The sequence below is a fragment of the Microtus pennsylvanicus genome, chromosome 3 (genome assembly GCF_037038515.1).
Source record: "Microtus pennsylvanicus isolate mMicPen1 chromosome 3, mMicPen1.hap1, whole genome shotgun sequence".
NCBI classification, from domain to species: Eukaryota; Metazoa; Chordata; class Mammalia; order Rodentia; family Cricetidae; genus Microtus; species Microtus pennsylvanicus.
This window is the reverse complement of record NC_134581.1, coordinates 98,824,648-98,843,819: the sequence shown is the minus strand read 5'-3', so window position 1 is coordinate 98,843,819 and position 19,172 is coordinate 98,824,648. Positions and strand designations below refer to the sequence as shown.

Here is a 19,172-nt window from a genome sequence, read left to right as displayed (position 1 = left end):
TGGCTTCTCTCCCTCTCTGCCTCAGTACTAAACAGTGGCTCTACCAGTGGGTGACATTTTCACTCCTACTTTTTGTTTGTTTAGTTTTGTAGTTTTGTTTTTGAGACAGGGTCTTTGTAGCCCTGGCTGTTATGGAACCCTCTATGTAGACTAGGCTAGCCTTGAACTCACAGAGATCCATCCATCCATCTACCTGTCTCTGCATGAGCCTTCTACACATAACATTTATTTGAGCTGGATGTGGCTTCGCAGTCCTGTGATTCCACCTACTTGGGAGGCAAGAGGATCAGAAGTTGAAGGCTTGGGGAGGAGATTAATACATTCATAATATATTGCATGGAATTCTCAAATTATTAATACAAGTATTATTTAAAAAAGAGAGTCCAGCCGGGCGATGGTGGCGCACGCCTTTAATCCCAGCACTCGGGAGGCAGAGGCAGGCGGATCTCTGTGTCTCTGTGAGTTCGAGACCAGCCTGGTCTACAGAACTAGTTCCAGGACAGGCTCCAAAGCCACAGAGAAACCCTGTCTCAAAAAAACCAAAAAAAAAAAAAAAAAAAGAGTCCTGAGCCTGGTCTGCAGAGTGATTTCCAGGACAGCTAGGGCTACACAGTGAAACCCTGTCAGAGTTCTGGGTTAAAAGCATGTACTGCTATGCCCAACTTTTACTTAAAATTACTTTAGATTTAATTTTTTGTGTATGAATGTTTTGTCTGCATGTGTGTATGTGTTGAAAGAGGGTTCAGATCTCCTGGAACTATATGGTTGTTTTGCCTGCATTTATGTCTGGTTTGTGTGCCTGCTTGGTATCCAAGGAGGCCAGAATAAGGGATTGGATCCCCTGGGACTGGGAGTCTCCAGGTCGGTGCTGGGAAACAAACCCAGCACTCTTGAACCTCGAGCTAGCTCTTTAGCCACTCTCTTTTTATTCGTGGTTATTATTTCATTTCCTTTTCCTTTTTGTTTTGTTTTTCAAGACAGGGTTTTTCTGTAAACAGTTCTAGCTGCTCTGGAACTAGCTCTGTAGACTAGGCTGGCCTCTAACTCAGAGAGATCCACAGGTCTTTGCCTCCCGAGTGCTGGGATTAAAGATGTGTGCCACCACTATCTGGCTAATGACTATTACAAGAAAGAAAGAAGGAGAGAGAGAAAGAGAGAGAGAGAGAGAGAGAGAGAGAGAGAGAGAGAGAGAGAGAGAGAGAGAGGGTGGGGGGGAAAGAAAGAAAGAAAGAAAGAAAGAAAGAAAGAAAGAAAGGAAAGAAAAAAGCGAAAGAAAGAAAGTTAGTTCCAGGCCTGCCCGGGTGACTTTCAGAGATTCTTTCTCAAAATTTTAAATGGGTTTGTTTTATTGATTTTTATATGTGTGCTTGCCTGCTTGTATGTATATATATCATATGCATGCCTGCTGTCCACTGAGACCAGAAAAAGACATTAGATCCCCTGGAACTAGAGTTACCGATGGTTGTGAACCACCATATAGATGCTGAGAATTGAGCCTGCATCCCCTGGAAGGGTAACAGTACTTTTTGTTTGTTTTGTTTTCCTTTTTTGGGTGAGTTGGGTTTTGGAGACAGGGTTTCTCAGTGTAGTTCCTGACTGTCCTGGAACTCACACTAGACCAAACTAGCCTTGAACTCACAGAGATCTGCCTCCCTCTGTCTTCCAAGTGCTGGGGTTAGAGGTTGGTGCCACCACACTCAGCTGGATGAATTTCTTTTTTTTTTTTTTTTTTTTTTTGGTTTTTCGAGACAGGGTTTCTCTGTGGCTTTGGAGCCTGTCCTGGAACTAGGTCTGTAGACCAGGCTGGTCTCGAACTCACAGAGATCCGCCTGCCTCTGCCTCCCGAGTGCTGGGATTAAAGGCGTGCGCCACCATCGCCCGGCCATGAATTTCTTTTTAAAGTGTGATGGATTAAGAAGTGTGGCCATTGGATGACTGGAGAGATGGCTCAGCAGTTAAGAGCACTTGTCCAATGATAAGAACTGGAGTTTGGGTCTCAGCTCCCACATAGCAAGCCAGGTATCTCACAGATAACCTGTAACTCCAGTGCACGGTTCTGGCTTCTGCCTGTGCACAGGTACATAGACGTACACACAAAAAATGTAGGGCCAGAGAGACAGCTCAGTAGTTAAGAACATTTGTTCCAATTCTAGATGACCAAGATTTGTTCCAGGCACCCACATAGTTTCTGGGGATCTGTCTAGTACATTCTTCTGGCCTTTACACGAGGCACACACGTGATGCACACCCATGCATGCAAGCAAGCACTCTTACACATAAAGTAAAAATAAGTCTTGGAGGAATGGCTAAAAACAGCTGCCTACCCCCAAACCTGATGATCTGTCCCTGGCACCCACATGGTAGAAAGAGAGAACCAGCTCCCAAAGTTGTCCTCCTGCACACACACACACACACACACACACACACACACACACACACTCGTGCACACACACACACACACACTCGTGCACACACACACACAATCAGGAAATGTAAAAGCGTTACAATGCAATGACTTGATGGCTCAGCCTTTGAGAGCACTGGTTGCTCTTTCAGAGGACTCAAGATTCAATTCCCAACACTACATGACATTCAGGGGACCTGACGCCCTCTTCTGGAGTCCATGGGTACTAGGCGCATACATGGTTCACAGACATACTATGCAGGTAAGACACCCATAAACATAAGTAAAAGTAAAAATTTTTTAAATGCATGTAGGCCAGCAGCACTCAGGAGGCAGAGATAGGTGGAGCTCTGTGAGTTTGAGGCCAGTCTGGTCTACATAACAAGTTTTAGGCCAGCCAGGCTACATGGTGAGCCCCTTTTCTTTTTTCTTTTTGGTTTTTGTTTTGTTTTGTTTTGTTTTTTTGAGACAGGGTTTCTCTGTGTAGCCTTGGCTGTCCTGGAACTCTCTCTGTAGACCAGGCTGGCCTCGAACTCAGAGAACCGCCTGCCTCTGCCTCTGCCTCTGCCTCTGCCTCCCGAGTGCTGGGATTAAAGGCATGCACTATCACCGCCCGTTGAGACCCCTTTTCAAAAAAGAAAAAAAAAAAGGCACATACTTCTTAGCCCATATTTCAGATTTCTCATAAAAAGGGGTGTGTCTAAGGTCACGTGCACTGATGCTGCTCTGCTCCCCAGGGGCTGCACAGATGTCATTTGCTGTGTGCTGCTCTTCCTGGCCATCGTGGGCTATGTGGCTGTGGGCATCATAGGTGAGCTCCGGAAGGGAGAGGACTTGGGTTTCTCCGGGGGGGAGGGGCCGGCACAGGCTCTGGGGCACAGGGTGGTACTGTGGCTATGAAGTGACAGAGCCTCAATGTCCCTGGGTCTCTCCACAGCCTGGACCCATGGAGACCCTCGGAAGGTGATCTACCCTACTGATAGCCGGGGCGAGTTCTGTGGGCAGAAGGGAACAAAAAATGCGTGAGTTTATTATTTGTGTGCGTGCACTAAACTACACCCCCATGTGGAGGGCCGAGAATTTGTACTTTCCTTCCATCATGTGGTTCCCAGAGATGGAACTCATGTTGGCAAAGTTGGTGTCAGGTGCCGTCACCCTCTGAGCCCTCTCTGGGCCCAGTAGGTGAGAAGTCTTGACCAACTCCATTCACCCCCTCCAACCCCAGGAACAAGCCCTTCTTGTTTTACTTCAACATCGTCAAGTGTGCCAGCCCCCTGGTCCTGCTGGAATTTCAGTGTCCCACCCCTCAGGTAACATGTTCCACCTCTTCCCACAGCGCTCTCCTCACAAACATCGGGGTACCTCTGTTGTGGGGTCCCCGTGTCCTGATTCCACACCCCCTTCATTCCACCCCCCAGATCTGTGTGAAGCAGTGCCCGGATCGCTATCTCACCTTTCTGAAAGCACGCACCTCCCCAGACTTTGACTATTACAAGCAGTTCTGCGTGCCTGGCTTCCAGGACAATAAAGTGAGCAGAAAGACCCCTTCAGCACCTGCCCAGGGAGGGGAAGACGGGAGGGGAATGGGAAGTCGCCCTGCTCAGGGATTCACTTCTTCCCACTCTCTCTGCAGGGGCTGGCTGAGGTGCTCCGCGATGGGGACTGTCCAGCGGTTATCACCCCCAGCAAACCTTGTGAGTATTGGGGATCCCACAGGATCAGCGAATCTGTAAGGGCTCATCTGATAGTCTCTATGGTCCCACAGTGGCCCAGCGGTGCTTCCCGGCCATCCACGCCAACAAAGGGGTCCTCATGGTGGGCAACGAGACAACCTATGAGGACGGAAATGGCACCAGGAAGAACATCACGGAGCTAGTGGAGGGCGCCAAGTGAGAAGGCAGTCCTCTGTTATTTTCCCAGGGTGGGTGGGACTGGAGCTTTCCTTCTCTGGGTATGATCTGAATCTCTTCCGCCCATAGGAAGGCCAACATGGTTCTAGAGGCTCGGCAGCTGGCCATGCAGATATTTGAAGATTACACTGTATCCTGGTACTGGATTGTAATGTGAGTTGGAAGGAAGGTGGCTGTCCCCTGGCTACTACATCTGTGAGCCTAAGGACAGTGTCACTCATGCTCCTGTCTTATCCCCAGAGGTTTGGTCATTGCCATGGTGCTGAGTCTCCTGTTCATCATCCTGCTACGGTTCCTGGCAGGCATTATGGTCTGGGTGATGATTGTCATGGTGATCCTGGTACTTGGCTATGGTGCGTCTTCCCCTTCCCCCTAGGTTCTTCCCTGCTTAAGGTCTGCAACATGCCAATGTCATTTGCCCTGGTGACATCTCATCAAAAGTGTCATCTGAAGCCTTCAGATGTTTTCCACTGCTTAACTGGCATGTTTGTGAAGCTGTTCACACTACTGTTGTAGAGGCTTTGAAGCAGCCAGAGCCCATCAAGAGGCGATAGATGAGATCTAACTAGCTGAGGCTAGGCTTGTTTTCTCAGGCGCTGCCTCTTTCCCTCCAGTGAGGGGCTGGTGTGAGGCACAGTGGGTAGACCCCCTGCCTAAAGTCCCCCAGTGAGGGGCTGAGGGCTTATCTTAGTAGTAGAACACCTGCAGAGAATCCTCCAGTGAGAGGCTGGCATCCTGGCTCATTGTTACAATGCTAGCACACGCAAGGCCCCTACCACAGTTCCTCTGAACTTGGAGAACCAGGTCTCAGTTTGATATTGCAGTCAACAACAAAAGACAGTAATGAAGATATCTGCTTAGGCTAGCAAATAGGCTTGTGTCCTGTGGTGCCAGGATGCTGGATTCAAATCCCAGCTTCGCTGCTTCCTAGCTCTGTCCTCAGGCACATGACTAAGCCTCCCTGTGCGCAATTACTTCCACTATCTAATGGGAACAACTAATGTTTCCTACTTGGAGACTCAGTGAGAAGGCAGTGATGTGGTAGTATGTGATGATATCAGAGGAGGCCTGTGCAGGGCAGAGGCCTAGTGTGCAAACCAGTGGCCCTTGTTCTGACTGAGTTTTCTTCTTTTTTTTTTTTTTTTTTTTTTTGGTTTTTCGAGACAGGGTTTCTCTGTGGTTTTGGAGCCTGTCCTGGAACTAGCTCTTGTAGACCAGGCTGGTCTCGAACTCACAGAGATCCGCCTGCCTCTGCCTCCCGAGTGCTGGGATTAAAGGTGTGCGCCACCACAGCCCGGCTGAGTTTTCTTCTTTTGTGTTTGTTTGTTTTGGGGGGTTTCGAGACAGGGTTTCTCTGTGTAGCCTTGGCCTCAAACTCACTGTGGAAACCAGGCTGTCCTCAAATTCAGAGATCCACCTGCCTCTGCCTTCTGCATGTTGGGATTAAAGGTGTGTGCCACAACTGCCCGACATTTCTTCTGTATTTTTGTATTGTGTTCACTTATTGTGTGTGTCTGTGTACACACATATGTGTGTGCATACACGTGTACCACGCTGTGTGTATAGACATCAGAGGACAAGTTGCAAAAGTGGTTTCTCTCCTTTTACTTTGTGGGTACCAGGAATTGAACTTAGGTCATCAGGCTTGGCAGCAGGTGCCTTTAATCACTGAGCCATTGCTGGCCCTTATTCTGATATTTTCCCTTGGAACTCAATCTGAAGATCCAGATATTGAAACACTTGTGTTAGCATGGTGGCACATACCTATTATCCTCTGCCAAGGGAGGCAAAGTCAAGAGGATCATAAATTTGAATATAGATCCTGCCATATAGTCTCAAAAAACAAAAGACAAAAGTTGTTCATGTTAACTATGGTCTGGACTGTTGTTGATAATTTAGCATGATTTTTATTTAAATTTTGAGGCAGGTATATACTCAGTGTATATAGCCCTGGCTGGCCTAGAACTGTATCTTTCCTCTGACTCCCCACTACTGGCTTTAAAGAGGTGTGCCGCACCTCGATGGCTTCAGGTTGTCATCAGGTGGGGAGCATCCTACTACCCATTCATACTCATTTATCAAGCAAGAGCCTGGTCTTTTTTTTTTTTTTTTTTTTTTTTGATTTTTCGAGACAGGGTTTCTCTGTAGCTTTTGGTTCCTGTCCTGGAACTAGCTCTTGTAGACCAGGCTGGCCTCGAACTCACAGAGATCCGCCTGCCTCTGCCTCCCGAGTGCTGGGATTAAAGGCGTGCGCCACCACCGCCCAGCCGGTCTTTTTTTTTTTTTAAGACTATATTTGTTTATTATATTTAGTTTCCTGCCTGCATGCATACATGCATACAGAAGAGGACACTAGATCTCATTACAGATGGTGTGAGCCATCATGTGGTTGCTGGGAATTGAACTCGGGACCTTTGGTAAAACAGTCAGTGCTCTTAACCTCTGAGCCATCTCTCCAGCCCCATGAGAGCCCAGTCTTATAGTAAGTTCCAGGCCAGCTAGGGCTACCTAGTGAGACCCTGTCTTAAAAAATAAACAAAAAAGAAAATTACTATCTGGGTTGTGGCTATCTGCAGGAATATTTCACTGCTATATGGAGTACTCAAGACTGAGGGGAGAGGCGGGCTCGGACATCTCCTTGGTGGACCTTGGCTTCCAGACGGACCTCCGAGTGTACCTGCATTTGCGGCAGACCTGGATGGCCTTCAGTGAGTTGGGTCATTTGCCCCCCCCATTTTTGCATTATGGGAAACCTTGGAGGGATTGGGGTGGACTCCCAAAAAGCTCACTCTCAGTTTTTATAGAAATCATTTAACGCCTTTAATCCCAGCACTTGGGAGGCAGAGGCAGGTGGATCTCTTGTGAGTTCGAGGCCAGCCTGGTCTACAAGAGCTAGTTCCAGGATAGCCACCAAAAACTTCAGAGAAACCCTGTCTCGAAAATCAAAAAAAAAAAAAAAGAAAGAAAGAAAGAAATCATTTAATTGTATGTTACTTTATTTTTAAATCTATTTCATTTCTTATTACTTTTAATTTTTTAAAAATTATGTATAATATTTCCTTTTTTTTTTTTTTTTTTAAAGATTTATTTATTTATTATGTATTCAGTGTTCTGCCTGCATGTACATCTGCAGGTCAGAAGAGGGCACCAGATCTCATTACAGATGGTTGTGAGCCATCATGTGGTTGCTGGGAATTGAACTCAGGACCTCTGGAAGAACAGCTAGTGCTCTTAACCATTGAGCCATCTCTCCAGCCCGTATAATATTTCCTTGTTGGGAGGGGACATCTATGCCAAAGCCCTGCTGTGTGGAGGTCAGGGAACAACTTTCATTACCAGTTCTCTGCTTTACTTGTGGGTCCTGGGAATGGGACTAAGAGCATCAGGCTTGGCGCGAGAGCCTGCAGCTGATGAGCCTCCTGGTGGCTGCCCATCCTTCTCCACAGTGATCATTTTAAGCATCCTGGAGGTGGTTATCATCCTGTTACTCATCTTTCTTCGCAAGAGGATATTAATCGCCATAGCCCTCATCAAAGAAGCCAGCAGGTAGCCGGAAGAGCCAGGGATGTGCCTAGGGTTTCAACCTGAGGCATCTGGCCCTGACATCTATCTCTGTTTCTCCCCAGGGCTGTGAGACATGTCATGTGCTCCATGCTCTACCCACTGGTGACTTTCTTCCTCTTGTGTCTCTGCATTGCCTACTGGGCCAGCACCGCTGTGTATCCACTGCTCAACTGTCAGTCTGTGATCCCCAGGGACAAATGTCCCTAAATGTCCTGCAGCTCAGGGTGGGGTTGGACTGTGTGGTCCTTTTCCCATGGCTCTCTTTATTTTAAAAATTTCTAGACTGGGCAGTAATGGTGCATGTCTTTAATCCCAGTACTCAAGAGGCAGAGGCTGGCAGATCTCTGTGAGTTCGGGGCCAGTCTGGTCTATAGAACGAGTTCCAGGACAGTCAGGGCTACACAGAGAAACCCTGTCTCACAAAACAAAACAAAGCAAACAAAAAATGTCCTGTTACGTTTATATATTTTGGGTAAAGGGGCAGCAGTATTCAGAGGTCATAAGACAACTTGCCAAAGTCAGTGACCCTCTTGAGTAGGTCTTGTGTGTCCAGCTCAGGCCATTAGGCTCGGTGCCTTTATCAGATGTCTCCCTGCCCTTGTGGCTTCTTCCAGACAGAGCCTTACTCTGCAGTTCTGCTTTCCTGCAACTCGCTGTGTAGCAGTCTTTCTCTTCCCTCTGCCTCCCGTTTTGGGATTACAAGGGTGAGCCCTACTCCTGGATTCCCCCGACTCCTTGGATTACCAGTCCCAGATTTCAGTTTCCTTAATGTGTGCGCAGCTTCCTGTCTACCTCTAACGTAGCTGTGTACAAGATTTTCGATGACACATCCTGCCCGCTTTTGGGGCAAACCTGCAACCCAGAGGTAGGCATCCCTGTGGGAGGACAGGCGTTGCCCCAGCAGCCTCCCCTTGACGATAATTCAGCAAATGTGTGGCACTTGCTCTGTGTGTTGGGCTTAGTAGAGTGGAGCTCTCAAGCCATTGCTGATTAGGTAGTTTTTCAGGGGAAGGCAGGAGCTGATCAACTTGGCTGTCCCCCACCCCGCATGCTGAACTGTATACATCTTCCCTCCCTGTGGTATCACTTTTTGTCCCTCTACCCTTTTCTTGACTTCTGGGGTGTGTGTGTGTGTGTGTGTGTGTATGTGTATGTGTGTGCGCACGCGCGCGCGCACACATGTGCGTGTGGTGTGTTATGGGTACATATGTGTTTGTGGAAATGCCCTGCTCTGTATCTCTCAGCCTGATTCCCTTCAGACAGCATCTCTGCTCCCTGTAGCACTGGAGCTACAAGCGAGCACGGGACACACCCAGCTGTTTATGGGAGTGATGATGGAGGCTTGAACTCAAGTCCTCATTTTTAAGACCCCTTTCCTACTAAGCCATCTCCTCAGGGCCCCACAACACCTTTCTCTTTTGTAATGGGTAGTCTTGCTTCTAGGACCTGCCCTGTGGTCCAACATCAGCCTACTCTGAACTTCTGACCTGTGTTCTGTTGGGGCCTCTCGCCCCTTCCCCAGACATTCCCCTCAGCGAATGAAAGCCGCCTGTGTCCCAATGGCCACTGCCAGTTTGCCTTCTATGGTGGCGAGTCTGCCTACCACCGTGCCCTGCTGGGCCTGCAGTTCTTCAATGCATTCATGTTCTTCTGGCTGTCCAACTTCGTGCTGGCGCTGGGCCAGGTGACCTTGGCCGGAGCCTTTGCCTCCTATTACTGGGCTCTGCGTAAGCCTGAAGACATGCCTGCCTTTCCCCTCTTCTCTGCTTTTGGCAGAGCGCTCAGGTAACGGGGAGTCGGGTTGGGAAGAGAAGGGACGCAGGGAATTCCTCTGGCTGGGCCACTGACCGCCCCTGTTGATTTCAGGTACCACACAGGCTCCCTGGCCTTCGGCTCACTTATCCTTGCTGTCGTGCAGATCATCCGAGTGACGCTGGAGTACCTGGACCAGCGCCTGAAAGGTGCCGCCCTGCCTGGAGCTTCAGCCAGGGCCTGGGCTGGGTCTTGCTTGAGGGGCAGGAGCCAGAGCTAAGCCTCTACCTTTCTGTTAGAGGAAGGGGTGCTAAGAGGCAGAGGAGCAGCTAGAACAGCCAACTGAACTGCTTAGAGTTCCTATTGTTGAAGGGGAGGTCCAGCAGGAGCTGTGGACCGTTGAGTCTGGCTAGCAAGACTGGACTAAGGCTTTCTGGTTTTGTTTTTTGAGACAGCGTTTTACTGTGCAGTCCTGGCTGGCCTAGAACTCACAGGTCTGCCTGCTCCTTCAACAGTGCTAGGGCTGAAGGCAACGTCACCACCCCTAGCTGTCTTGGTTTGAAAGGCTGGCATCCAACTCACTAAATAGCCAAGAATGACCTTAATTCCTGATCCTTGGAGATTCCTTTTGTGGGTCAGCACCTGGATCGATTGATTGATTGATTTTGAGCAGTCTTGCTAAGTTGTCCAGGTTAGCCTAGTAGTTCAGGCAAGCCCCAGACTTGTAATCCTTACTGTCTTGCTGAACTCTGGGGTCTCTACCAAACCAGACCAGTCTCTTCCTACCCCTACATCTCTTCTCCTCTTTCAGCTGCACAGAACAAGTTTGCCAGGTTCGTCATGGTCTGTCTCAAGTGCTGCTTCTGGTGCCTAGAGAAGTTTATCAAGTTCCTGAATAGGAATGCTTATATCATGGTGAGCGGTAGTGCTGGTTGCTGCAGCGGGGTGTGTGTGTGTGTGTGTGTGCGTGTGTGTGTGTTAGTCCCCCGTGTCCATCCCACGGACCTCGGACTTTCTCTTCATTCTAGATTGCTATTTATGGCACCAACTTCTGCACCTCAGCCAGAAACGCCTTCTTTCTGCTTATGAGAAATATCATCAGGTTAGGGGACACACACACCTCCTCCCCCAGCCTCTCTCCCTGTCCCAGCCCCCTCCTGGCCCCTTTTTCAACCAGCCTTCCACTTATCTTGCCTCCTCTCCCAGGCTCTGAGCCCACATTCACACTTATTCCCTCAATCTCCTACAGGGTGGCCGTCCTGGACAAAGTTACTGACTTCCTCTTCCTGTTGGGCAAACTTCTGATTGTGGGTAGTGTGGGTGAGTGTCGCCATTGGGTGTCCCTGCTGGGTGTGGAAGCCTGGTGGGAGTGACCTGTGACCCAGTGTCAGGCACAGGTCATCTCCCACTGAGTCTTCCTGGGGTCTCAGCCATCACGCATCCTTCCATTGTAGGCATCCTAGCCTTCTTCTTCTTCACCCATCGGATCAGAATCGTGCAAGATACAGCTCCGCCTCTCAATTATTACTGGGTCCCGATACTGGTGAGGACCTTTGGGTACACAGGGTCTGGGTAGAAGCAGGGGTGGGGAGTTAGGGTTTGCTCAGATTCTTTTGGGGGCACAGTCATTAGTTATTGGTCCCTAAATAGTCACCTACTGTATACAAGCACAGAGACGGAGGGACTTCTCTTTAACAGGTGCTAGTGTTGTTACTAACTTTTAATTTGTTTGTGTGGGGCGGGTGCACTTGTGAAAAGTCAGAACAACTTGTGGGGATTGCTTGTCCATACATGTTTCAGGAGTTGAGCTCAGGTCATTTGCCTTGGTGGTAAGTGCATTCACCCACCATTACTGAGTATATGCACACCAGAAGAGGGCACCAGACCTCATTACAGGTGGCTGTGAGCCACCATATGATTGCTGGGAATTGAACTCAGGACCCCTGGAAGAGCAGCCAGTGCTCCTCGCCATATCTCCACGTCCTCCACTCTTCCTTCCTTTCTTTCTTTCTTTTTTATTTTTGGTTTTTCGAGACAGGGTTTCTCTGTGTAGCCCTGGTTGTCCTGAAACTAGCTCTGTAGACCAGGTTGATCTCAAACTCATAAAGATTCGCCTGCCTCTGCTTCCTGAGTGCTGGGATTAAAGGTGTGTGCTACCATTGCCTGGCCCTATAGGTCTTATTATTGTCGTAGTAGGATGGTTTTTTATTTAATTTTTAAATACTAATTTATTAATTTTGTTGTTTTGTTTTTTTGAGACAGGGCTTCTTTTTTGAGACAGGTTTTCAGCTCTCTTGGCTGGCCTTGAACTCACAGAGATCCACCTGCCTCTGTCTCTCGAGCGCTGCAATTAAAGGCATGCGCCACCACCACTTGGCCTAATTTTTTTTCTTAAGATTTCTTTACTTTCATTTTATGTGTATTGGTGTTTTGCCTGAATATATGTCTATATACCACGTGCATGTGTGATGCCCATGGTGGCCAAAAGAAGGCATATAATTCTCTGGACCAAATGACTGTGAACTGCCGTGTTGATCCAAGGAATTGACCCCAGATCCTTTGGAAGAGCAGCCCATACTCTTATCTGTTGAGCCATCTCTCCAGCCCCCCTCCCTGCCTTTTTTTTTTTTTCCTTGATTTCCCACTGTGTCACCCTGGCTGGGCTGGAACTTACAGAGCTCTGCCTAGCCCGGCAAAGAACTTTTGATCTTCCTGCCTCCCAACCCTAGGATTACAGCTAAATCTTGTCATGCCAGGCAAGACCTTACAATTTAGATGCATAGGGGCATTACCTAGTGATGATCTGATGACACACACCTGCCATTCCAGCACTAGGAAGCTCAGGCAGAAGAATCAGAAGTTCAGTGTTGGCCGGGCGGTGGTGGCGCACGCCTTTAATCCCAGCACTCGGGAGGCAGAGGCAGGCGGATCTCTGTGAGTTCGAGACCAGCCTGGTCTACAAGAGCTAGTTCCAGGACAGGCTCCAAAGCCACAGAGAAACCCTGTCTCGAAAAACCAAAAAAAAAAAAAGAAGTTCAGTGTCATCCTTAGCTTTGTAGGGAGTTCAAGGCCAGCCCTGATCTAGGCAGAGGGAATAGTGGAGACCTCGAGGTCTGGCTCTACCAGAAATGTGAGAAGACTGCTGTGGCGTGTGGAAAGTCAAGAGACTAACAGGATAAGACGCCAGACCGCAGATGTTTGTGTTAGTTCTTGTCTGCAGGAGCTCAAGCTGGACAGCAGTGGCACCCGCCTTTAATCCCAGCACAGAAGAGGCAGGCAGCCAGGACTACAGAGAGAAATTCTCTCTCAAAAACAAAAATGGGTGGGGAAAAAAAGAGTAACTCCTACTATTTTTTCCATGTGTGTAGGACCAGTTACACGTACGACAGCGCATGTGTGTGCAGGCAGAGGCCCGAGGTTAATATCGGGGTGAATTTCTGACAGGGTCTCCTGCTGACTTTTGGGCAGTCTAGATATCCAGCTGGCCCTGGAGACCGGCTGCCATCAGCCTATGTACTGAGTTACAGGTGGGGTATGGGTGCTGGGATCCTAACTCCATCCCTCAGTTTTGCACAGCAAGCCCTTTATCCACTGACATCTAGATATCCAGGCAGTACTGGAATTTGCTGTGCAGCCCAGGCTGGCCTCAGACTCAGGCTCTCCTTGTGTTGGAGCCTTCAAAGTGATGAGATTATAGGCCCAGTGCAATGTGGGATTCAACTTCACAATGTCCCAAACACACATAAAACTGCAGCTGGGTGAAGCCTAAAGGGGACACACACAGTACTAGAACAGGGTGACGTGGGATCAGACAGCAGATGCAGTTTCCGGAGGCCGGGTCCCTGAGGACTTGCTTTAGAGCTGAAAGCAGAAATGGTTACTTATAACCCGGACAGCACGTGCAAAGGCACTGAGGCTGGAGAAAGCAAAGGAGCATTATGTAGCTGACTGGTTTCTCCTAGCTGAGGCATGGAAGATGCTCTTTCAGGTGAGACCTGGTCACTCAGGCCTGTTATCCCAGTCCTTCAGAAGCAGAGGCAGGAGGGTCAGGAGTTCAGTGTCATCCTCGGCTACTTGGTATTTTGAGGCCAGACGGAGATGTACGAGACTGTCTCAAAAAAAAAAAATTTATTCCAGAGAGGGCCAATTGGACTGTGGTGGCTCATACTGAGGCAGGGGGCTTGTGAGTTCATGGCCAGCCTGGACCACAGAATAGCACACACATACACACACAAGCACAATACCATGTGAACGTCTGGAACTCTAGAACTGTGCAGATCCCCAGAGCTCACTGGCCAAACATTCTAGCCAATCAGTGAGCACCAGTTTATCTCAAATAACTAAGGTAAGGGTCCAGCAAGGTGGCTCAGTAACTTGCCAAGTCTGAAGACATGAATTCTGTGCCTTGGGCCAGATGGCCAACTTCCTTCTTACCTCCGTTTGTGCACTGTGGTGTATGCACACTCTGAGGGGGGAGATATGTATGTGCAAACACACATTTAAACTAAGTGGAGAGAGAGGACTCCAGATACTGACCCGGCCTTCACACACGCCATCAGCTGTGTGGTTTATGCTTCTCCTCTCAGCACTCAGAAAGCGGAGGCAGGAGGCTGGAGAAGTGGCTCTGTGGTGAGGGGACGCCGCACTAGCACAGGACTCAAGTCCTAGCCACTGCTCCAGGCTGTGATTCCTGTTCCAGGGATCCAATGGCCTCTTCTGGCCTCCCTGGACAGTTGTACTCAGGTGCATGTGTGCATATGCATAATCAAAATAAATCTTTTAGCCGAGTGATGGTGGTGCACACCTTTAATTCCAGCACTTGGAAGGCAGAGGCAGGCAGATCTCTATGAGTTCAAAACCAGCCTGGTCAACAAAGTGAGTTCTAGGACAGCCAGGCCTGCTTCACAGAGAAACTCTGTCTTGAAAAACAAAGCAAAACAAAAAATCTTTCACTGAGGAACAACAGGAAAAGATTTACTCTCTGTGTAGCCGCATTGACATGATAATAACCTTTTTTTTTTTGAGACAGGGTCTTGCTGTGCGGCCCTGGCTGGCCTGGAACTCTGTGTAGACCTTGGTAATCTTTGCCCACACAGACCTGTTTGCCTCTGCTTTCCAGGTGCTGGGGTTAATTACCACCACACCAGACAAAAATAAATGTTTTAAAGGGCTGGAGAGATGCCTCGGCAGTTAAGAATACTTATTGCTTTTGCAAAGGATCTGGATTCAGTTCCCAGGATTCATGTGGTGGTTTACAACCATCTTTAACTCCGGTCCCAGGGCATCTGATGACCTTTCCTGATATTGGGTATCAGGCACATACATCGTGCACATACAAACATGTAAGCAAAACACTCACACACATAAAAAGATTAAAAAGAGGGTTGGAGATATGGCTCAGAGGCTAAGGTTGTTCTTCCAGAGGTCCTGAGTTCATTTCCCAGCAACCACATGGTGGCTCACAACCATCTGTGATGAGATCTTATGCCCCCTTCTGGTGTGCAGGCAGAACACTATATACATAATAAATAAACAAATCTGTTTAAGAAAAAGGTGAGGCAAGAGGATTGCCATAAGTGCTACGACCGCAGACAGCCTCTGGGCTCGTGAGAATGAGAGGTCTCACGCTAAGGAGAACAGTGGGGTTCTGAACCGAGCTGGACTAAAACAAGGTGTTCCTCTTGTGTAGACAGTGATCATTGGCTCCTATATGATTGCACATGGCTTCTTCAGCGTCTACGGCATGTGTGTGGACACATTGTTCCTCTGTTTCTGTGAGTGACCCCTTTATCTCAGCCCAACAGGGGCCCTGACTCCCTTCTCCCCAATGGACAAGGAAATCCCTCCTCCCACAAAAGCACCACCATCATCCCAGAGTTCCCTGGGTCCTGGATATCCCTTCTACTAGGCCATGCATGCTTCCTCACCGTGCTCCAAGCTAACTGTTCCTCACCCTCCTATCCCCAAGCTGTAGCTGGAACACTCTGCCCCTGGGTCTTTGGCTTTGAAATTTCTGGCTTTGTTGGGAATTAGAGCGGGTCCATGGCTGCCACTAACTCTGGTCTCCACATGTCTTTTCTCCCTCTACCCCCTTCTTCTCTCCCCACACCTGCTGGCCTCTTCCCTGTTTTTCCTCTGCCCCTCTTTTCCATCCCCTCCTTTCCTGACCACCCCATTTTTCACCCCCTGCTGGTTCCTGGGGGGCCCAGGTGAGGACCTTGAGAGGAATGACGGCTCTCAGGAGCGACCCTACTTCATGTCGCCCGAGATGAGAGACATCTTTTTGAAGGGGAGTCCGCAGGAGGGCAAGCAGGAGGAAGTTGAGGAGGAATAGAGAGTGAGGGAGACTGGCGAGCAGGCCAGGGGGCCTCTGGAGACCGGGTTTGTGCATGTGACGGGGCTCCCCTGACCGGGAATGTGGGGCTCCTGTAGTCATTTCCTACCCTTCCTTCTCTTTCCCAAGACTAGGAAGTCATTCTACCACTGAGCCACACCCCCATCTTCCCACAGGGGGATTCTAGGCAGGGGCTCTACAACTGAGCCAAGCTCCAGCCTCATGCTGGAGAACTCTAGGCAGGGGCTCTACCCCAGAACTATGGGATCTATGTCCCTAGCCTTGTTTACTTCCTCTTTGGGAGACAGTGACTCACTCAGTTGCCCAGGCTAGCCTTGAATTTACCTTAAAAGCAGGTCTTGAGCCTGGGCTTGTTGTCTCAGCTTCCTAAGCACCTTGGGTAACTGGCCTTTGCTGCCACGCCCTGCTCCTTCACGTGCTGCTTCCTAACCCCTGAGGCTTCTCTCTGGCCCTCCGCTCCCGTCCCTGTTCCCCATCTCAACCCCTCCCTGTTGCTCCCTCTCATCGCCTGCTCTGGGGCTCTGTCCACAGTGGAGGATCTGGAGAGAAATGACGGTTCAGCTGAGAGGCCTTACTTCATGTCTTCCACCCTCAAGAAACTGTTGAATAAAACCAACAAGAAGGTAGCAGAATCCTAAAGACATCTGCCTCCTGGCCCTCTCAGGAAGCTGGGATCCGGTGCTTGGGTCAGATTCCCCAGCTCATCGGGCTTGCCTAAAGTCACATCACTGCCTCTCTGCTACCCTCCCCGAATGCCCATTTCCGGGAGATGGGACAGTATGGGTGCCTCCAGTTCTCACTGGCTCAGATGGTGCCAATACGGTGAAGTGACTTGAAGTCGAGGGCGGGAGCTGGCCCGAGGATGTCTGCAGAAAGCTTCTTTGTACTTCCTGTGCCCCTTCCAGCCGAGGGAAAGACTGGATGAAAGCCCCTGTAGGTGGGCTCAGTGAACCCCAGATCCAAGCTTCCCCTACCTGCTCCTGCTGGAACAGATTGGATCTCCATGACTGATTCAGCCCAAGGGCTGACAAATGCTTTTCTCATTCTTACCACGTTTTAATCTAGACATACAGTAAGGGTCTGTCTTTTTTTCCTCCACCAGGCTCCACAGCTGGAGGGAGCCACCGAGTGCCTTCATTTGTAACCCCACCTCTAGCCTGGAGGTGGCTGGGGTCACAGGAAGGAAGAACTGAAGGACTCTTCCTGATAAAGAGACAGTGTGGGGGAGGGGCTGATGCAAGGAGTGAGAGTGGTGGTGGGAGGTGGGGCCTCTGTTAGAGCCTCCAGAGTGGCCTGCCTGAGGGCTTCTTAATGGAAAACTTGAGGTTCACGCTGGAAGATGAAAGAGGACAGGGCTGCTGCCCCGCCCCTTTCTCTGCCAGGAATCCACACTGCTGTCTTTGTAAGAGGAAAGAAACTTGAGTTCACCCAAGGGATGGTTTCCGGGGATGAGGTGGGTGTTCTTTCACCTAACACTAGAATCTTCTTGCCAAACTTCTCGAACTTGGGGGCCAGTTGACTGACCCTCCACTTTGTCTTTGCCCAGGCCCTCCCTCACCCCTCTTTGCCTATCAGTAAGATACCAGGATGGTGGAAGCAGCCTGGGTCCCTCAGTTTCCTGTGCCTGCCTGTGTGCCATCACTGGCCCTTCCTCCCTGTACGCCCAGCCCTGTGCTTACGTAATTGCATTCCAACCATTAAATAAAGTGCCTCTTGTATGGATCCTGACCTGCATGTCTGTGGGGGGAATGTGGGAAACTCTGGGCGTCTCTGAGCTATGGCAGCTTGCTCAAAGGGAAGAGGAGGGATGAGAACCCAGCCTTGCTCACCTCCAGAGCTACCTCTGCAGCTTCTGTTGAGTTTCCTGTGCACCCCTAATGAACAAAAGGTTTCGATTAGGAACTGATCCAAAGAGCCCAGAAACACCTCCTCCTCCCTCAGTAACTTCCCTGCACACAGTCGTCCTGCCCCTGAACCTGATGTCGCACAATCGAGGAGAGCTGCTCTTATTTTTAATTTGTGAATATGCCATGTGTATGCAGTTGCTCATGGTGGGCAGAAGGGGGTGCTGGAACCCCTGGAGCGTGTCAAGAGCCATGCGTGGGTGCTCCTCTGCAAGAGCAGCATGCATTTCTTGTTTAGATTTCTTGTATGCATTTGGATATTTTGTCTCCAAGTATGTCTGCACTATGTGTGTGCCTCCTTGGTCTTGAAGACCAAAAGAGGGTTTTGGGTCCTTGGGAGTTATAGACAGTTGTGAGCCCTAAAAAGGCGCTGGGTTGGTTGGTTTGTTTTGCAAGCTGCAAGCTGAGAGAGGTGGGGTAGCTGGAGAGATGGCTCAGCTGTTAGAGAACTGGCTGCTCTTCCGAAGGACCTGGGTTCAATGCCCAGTACTCAAATGGCACCTACACATCTAAGATAATTTTTAAAAACAAACAACAACAACAAAAAACCCTAAACAAAACTGCAGGGGCTGCAGAGATGGCTCAGGGGTTATGGGTACATTTGGCTCTCACAAAGGACCTAGTTTGGTGCCCAGCATCTTCATCAGGTAACTCACAACCTCCTATAACTTCGTCTCCAAGGATACTGACACCACTGGGCTTCGTGGACACCTGAATTCACACGCAGATGCAAGCACAAGTGATTGCAAGAAATAATAGCTATTTTAAAAGTATTTTTAATTAAAAAAACTATGTTGATGGGTGTTTTGTCTATGATGTATGTGTAGCAAGTGCATAGTTGTTGCCTACAGAGGCCAGAAGAGGGCATCATATCCCCTGGAACTGGAGTTACAGATGGCCGTGAGCCACCATGTGCCTGCTTAGAACTGAACCAAGGGCCTCTGTAAGAACAGCCAGAGTTCTTAAGCAATGAACCATCTTTCTAGCACCTTACATTTATTCTTGTTGTTGTTGTTGTTTCCTGTTGTTTATTTGTTTGGTTTGGTTTGGTTTTTCAAGACAAGGTTTCTCTGTGTATCCTTGTCTTTCCTGGAACTTGCTCTGTAGACCAGCCTAGCCTCAAACTCACAGAAATCTGCCTGCCTCTGCCTCTGGAGTGCTGGGATTAAAGGAGTGAGCCACCACCGCCCAGCTACATTTATTCCTTTATTGTGTGACCGTGCCAATGTGTGTGTGTGAGGGGGCGGGGCGGTCCCAGAGGTGGAACTCAGATTCCTCAAATT

General features: G+C 49.3%; 1 protein-coding gene across 6 annotated transcripts in view; it reads left to right on the top strand.

Moving 5' to 3' along the window:
• Slc44a2 (solute carrier family 44 member 2 (CTL2 blood group)) overlaps positions 1–17,707 on the top strand; it is a 33,096-nt gene extending 15,389 nt beyond the window's left edge. For 2 of the 6 annotated variants that reach the window (XM_075966642.1, XM_075966640.1), the window contains exons 3-23: positions 3,142–3,215; positions 3,342–3,426; positions 3,630–3,714; positions 3,823–3,933; positions 4,038–4,098; positions 4,170–4,293; positions 4,384–4,467; positions 4,555–4,667; positions 6,891–7,022; positions 7,761–7,860; positions 7,941–8,033; positions 8,659–8,743; positions 9,401–9,663; positions 9,745–9,839; positions 10,442–10,545; positions 10,659–10,732; positions 10,880–10,950; positions 11,085–11,173; positions 15,320–15,404; positions 15,840–15,967; positions 16,517–17,707. In XM_075966642.1, the coding sequence (XP_075822757.1) occupies positions 3,142–3,215; positions 3,342–3,426; positions 3,630–3,714; positions 3,823–3,933; positions 4,038–4,098; positions 4,170–4,293; positions 4,384–4,467; positions 4,555–4,667; positions 6,891–7,022; positions 7,761–7,860; positions 7,941–8,033; positions 8,659–8,743; positions 9,401–9,663; positions 9,745–9,839; positions 10,442–10,545; positions 10,659–10,732; positions 10,880–10,950; positions 11,085–11,173; positions 15,320–15,404; positions 15,840–15,964 (2,053 nt within the window). In that variant the 3' untranslated portion in view covers positions 15,965–15,967; positions 16,517–17,707. Of the gene's footprint in view, positions 1–3,141; positions 3,216–3,341; positions 3,427–3,629; positions 3,715–3,822; positions 3,934–4,037; positions 4,099–4,169; positions 4,294–4,383; positions 4,468–4,554; positions 4,668–6,890; positions 7,023–7,760; positions 7,861–7,940; positions 8,034–8,658; positions 8,744–9,400; positions 9,664–9,744; positions 9,840–10,441; positions 10,546–10,658; positions 10,733–10,879; positions 10,951–11,084; positions 11,174–15,319; positions 15,405–15,839; positions 16,012–16,516 lie in introns of all 6 variants that reach the window. The other 4 variants (XM_075966641.1, XM_075966646.1, XM_075966644.1 and 1 more) reach the window with 2 other exon arrangements.
• The last annotated feature ends 1,465 nt before the right edge of the window (positions 17,708–19,172 follow it).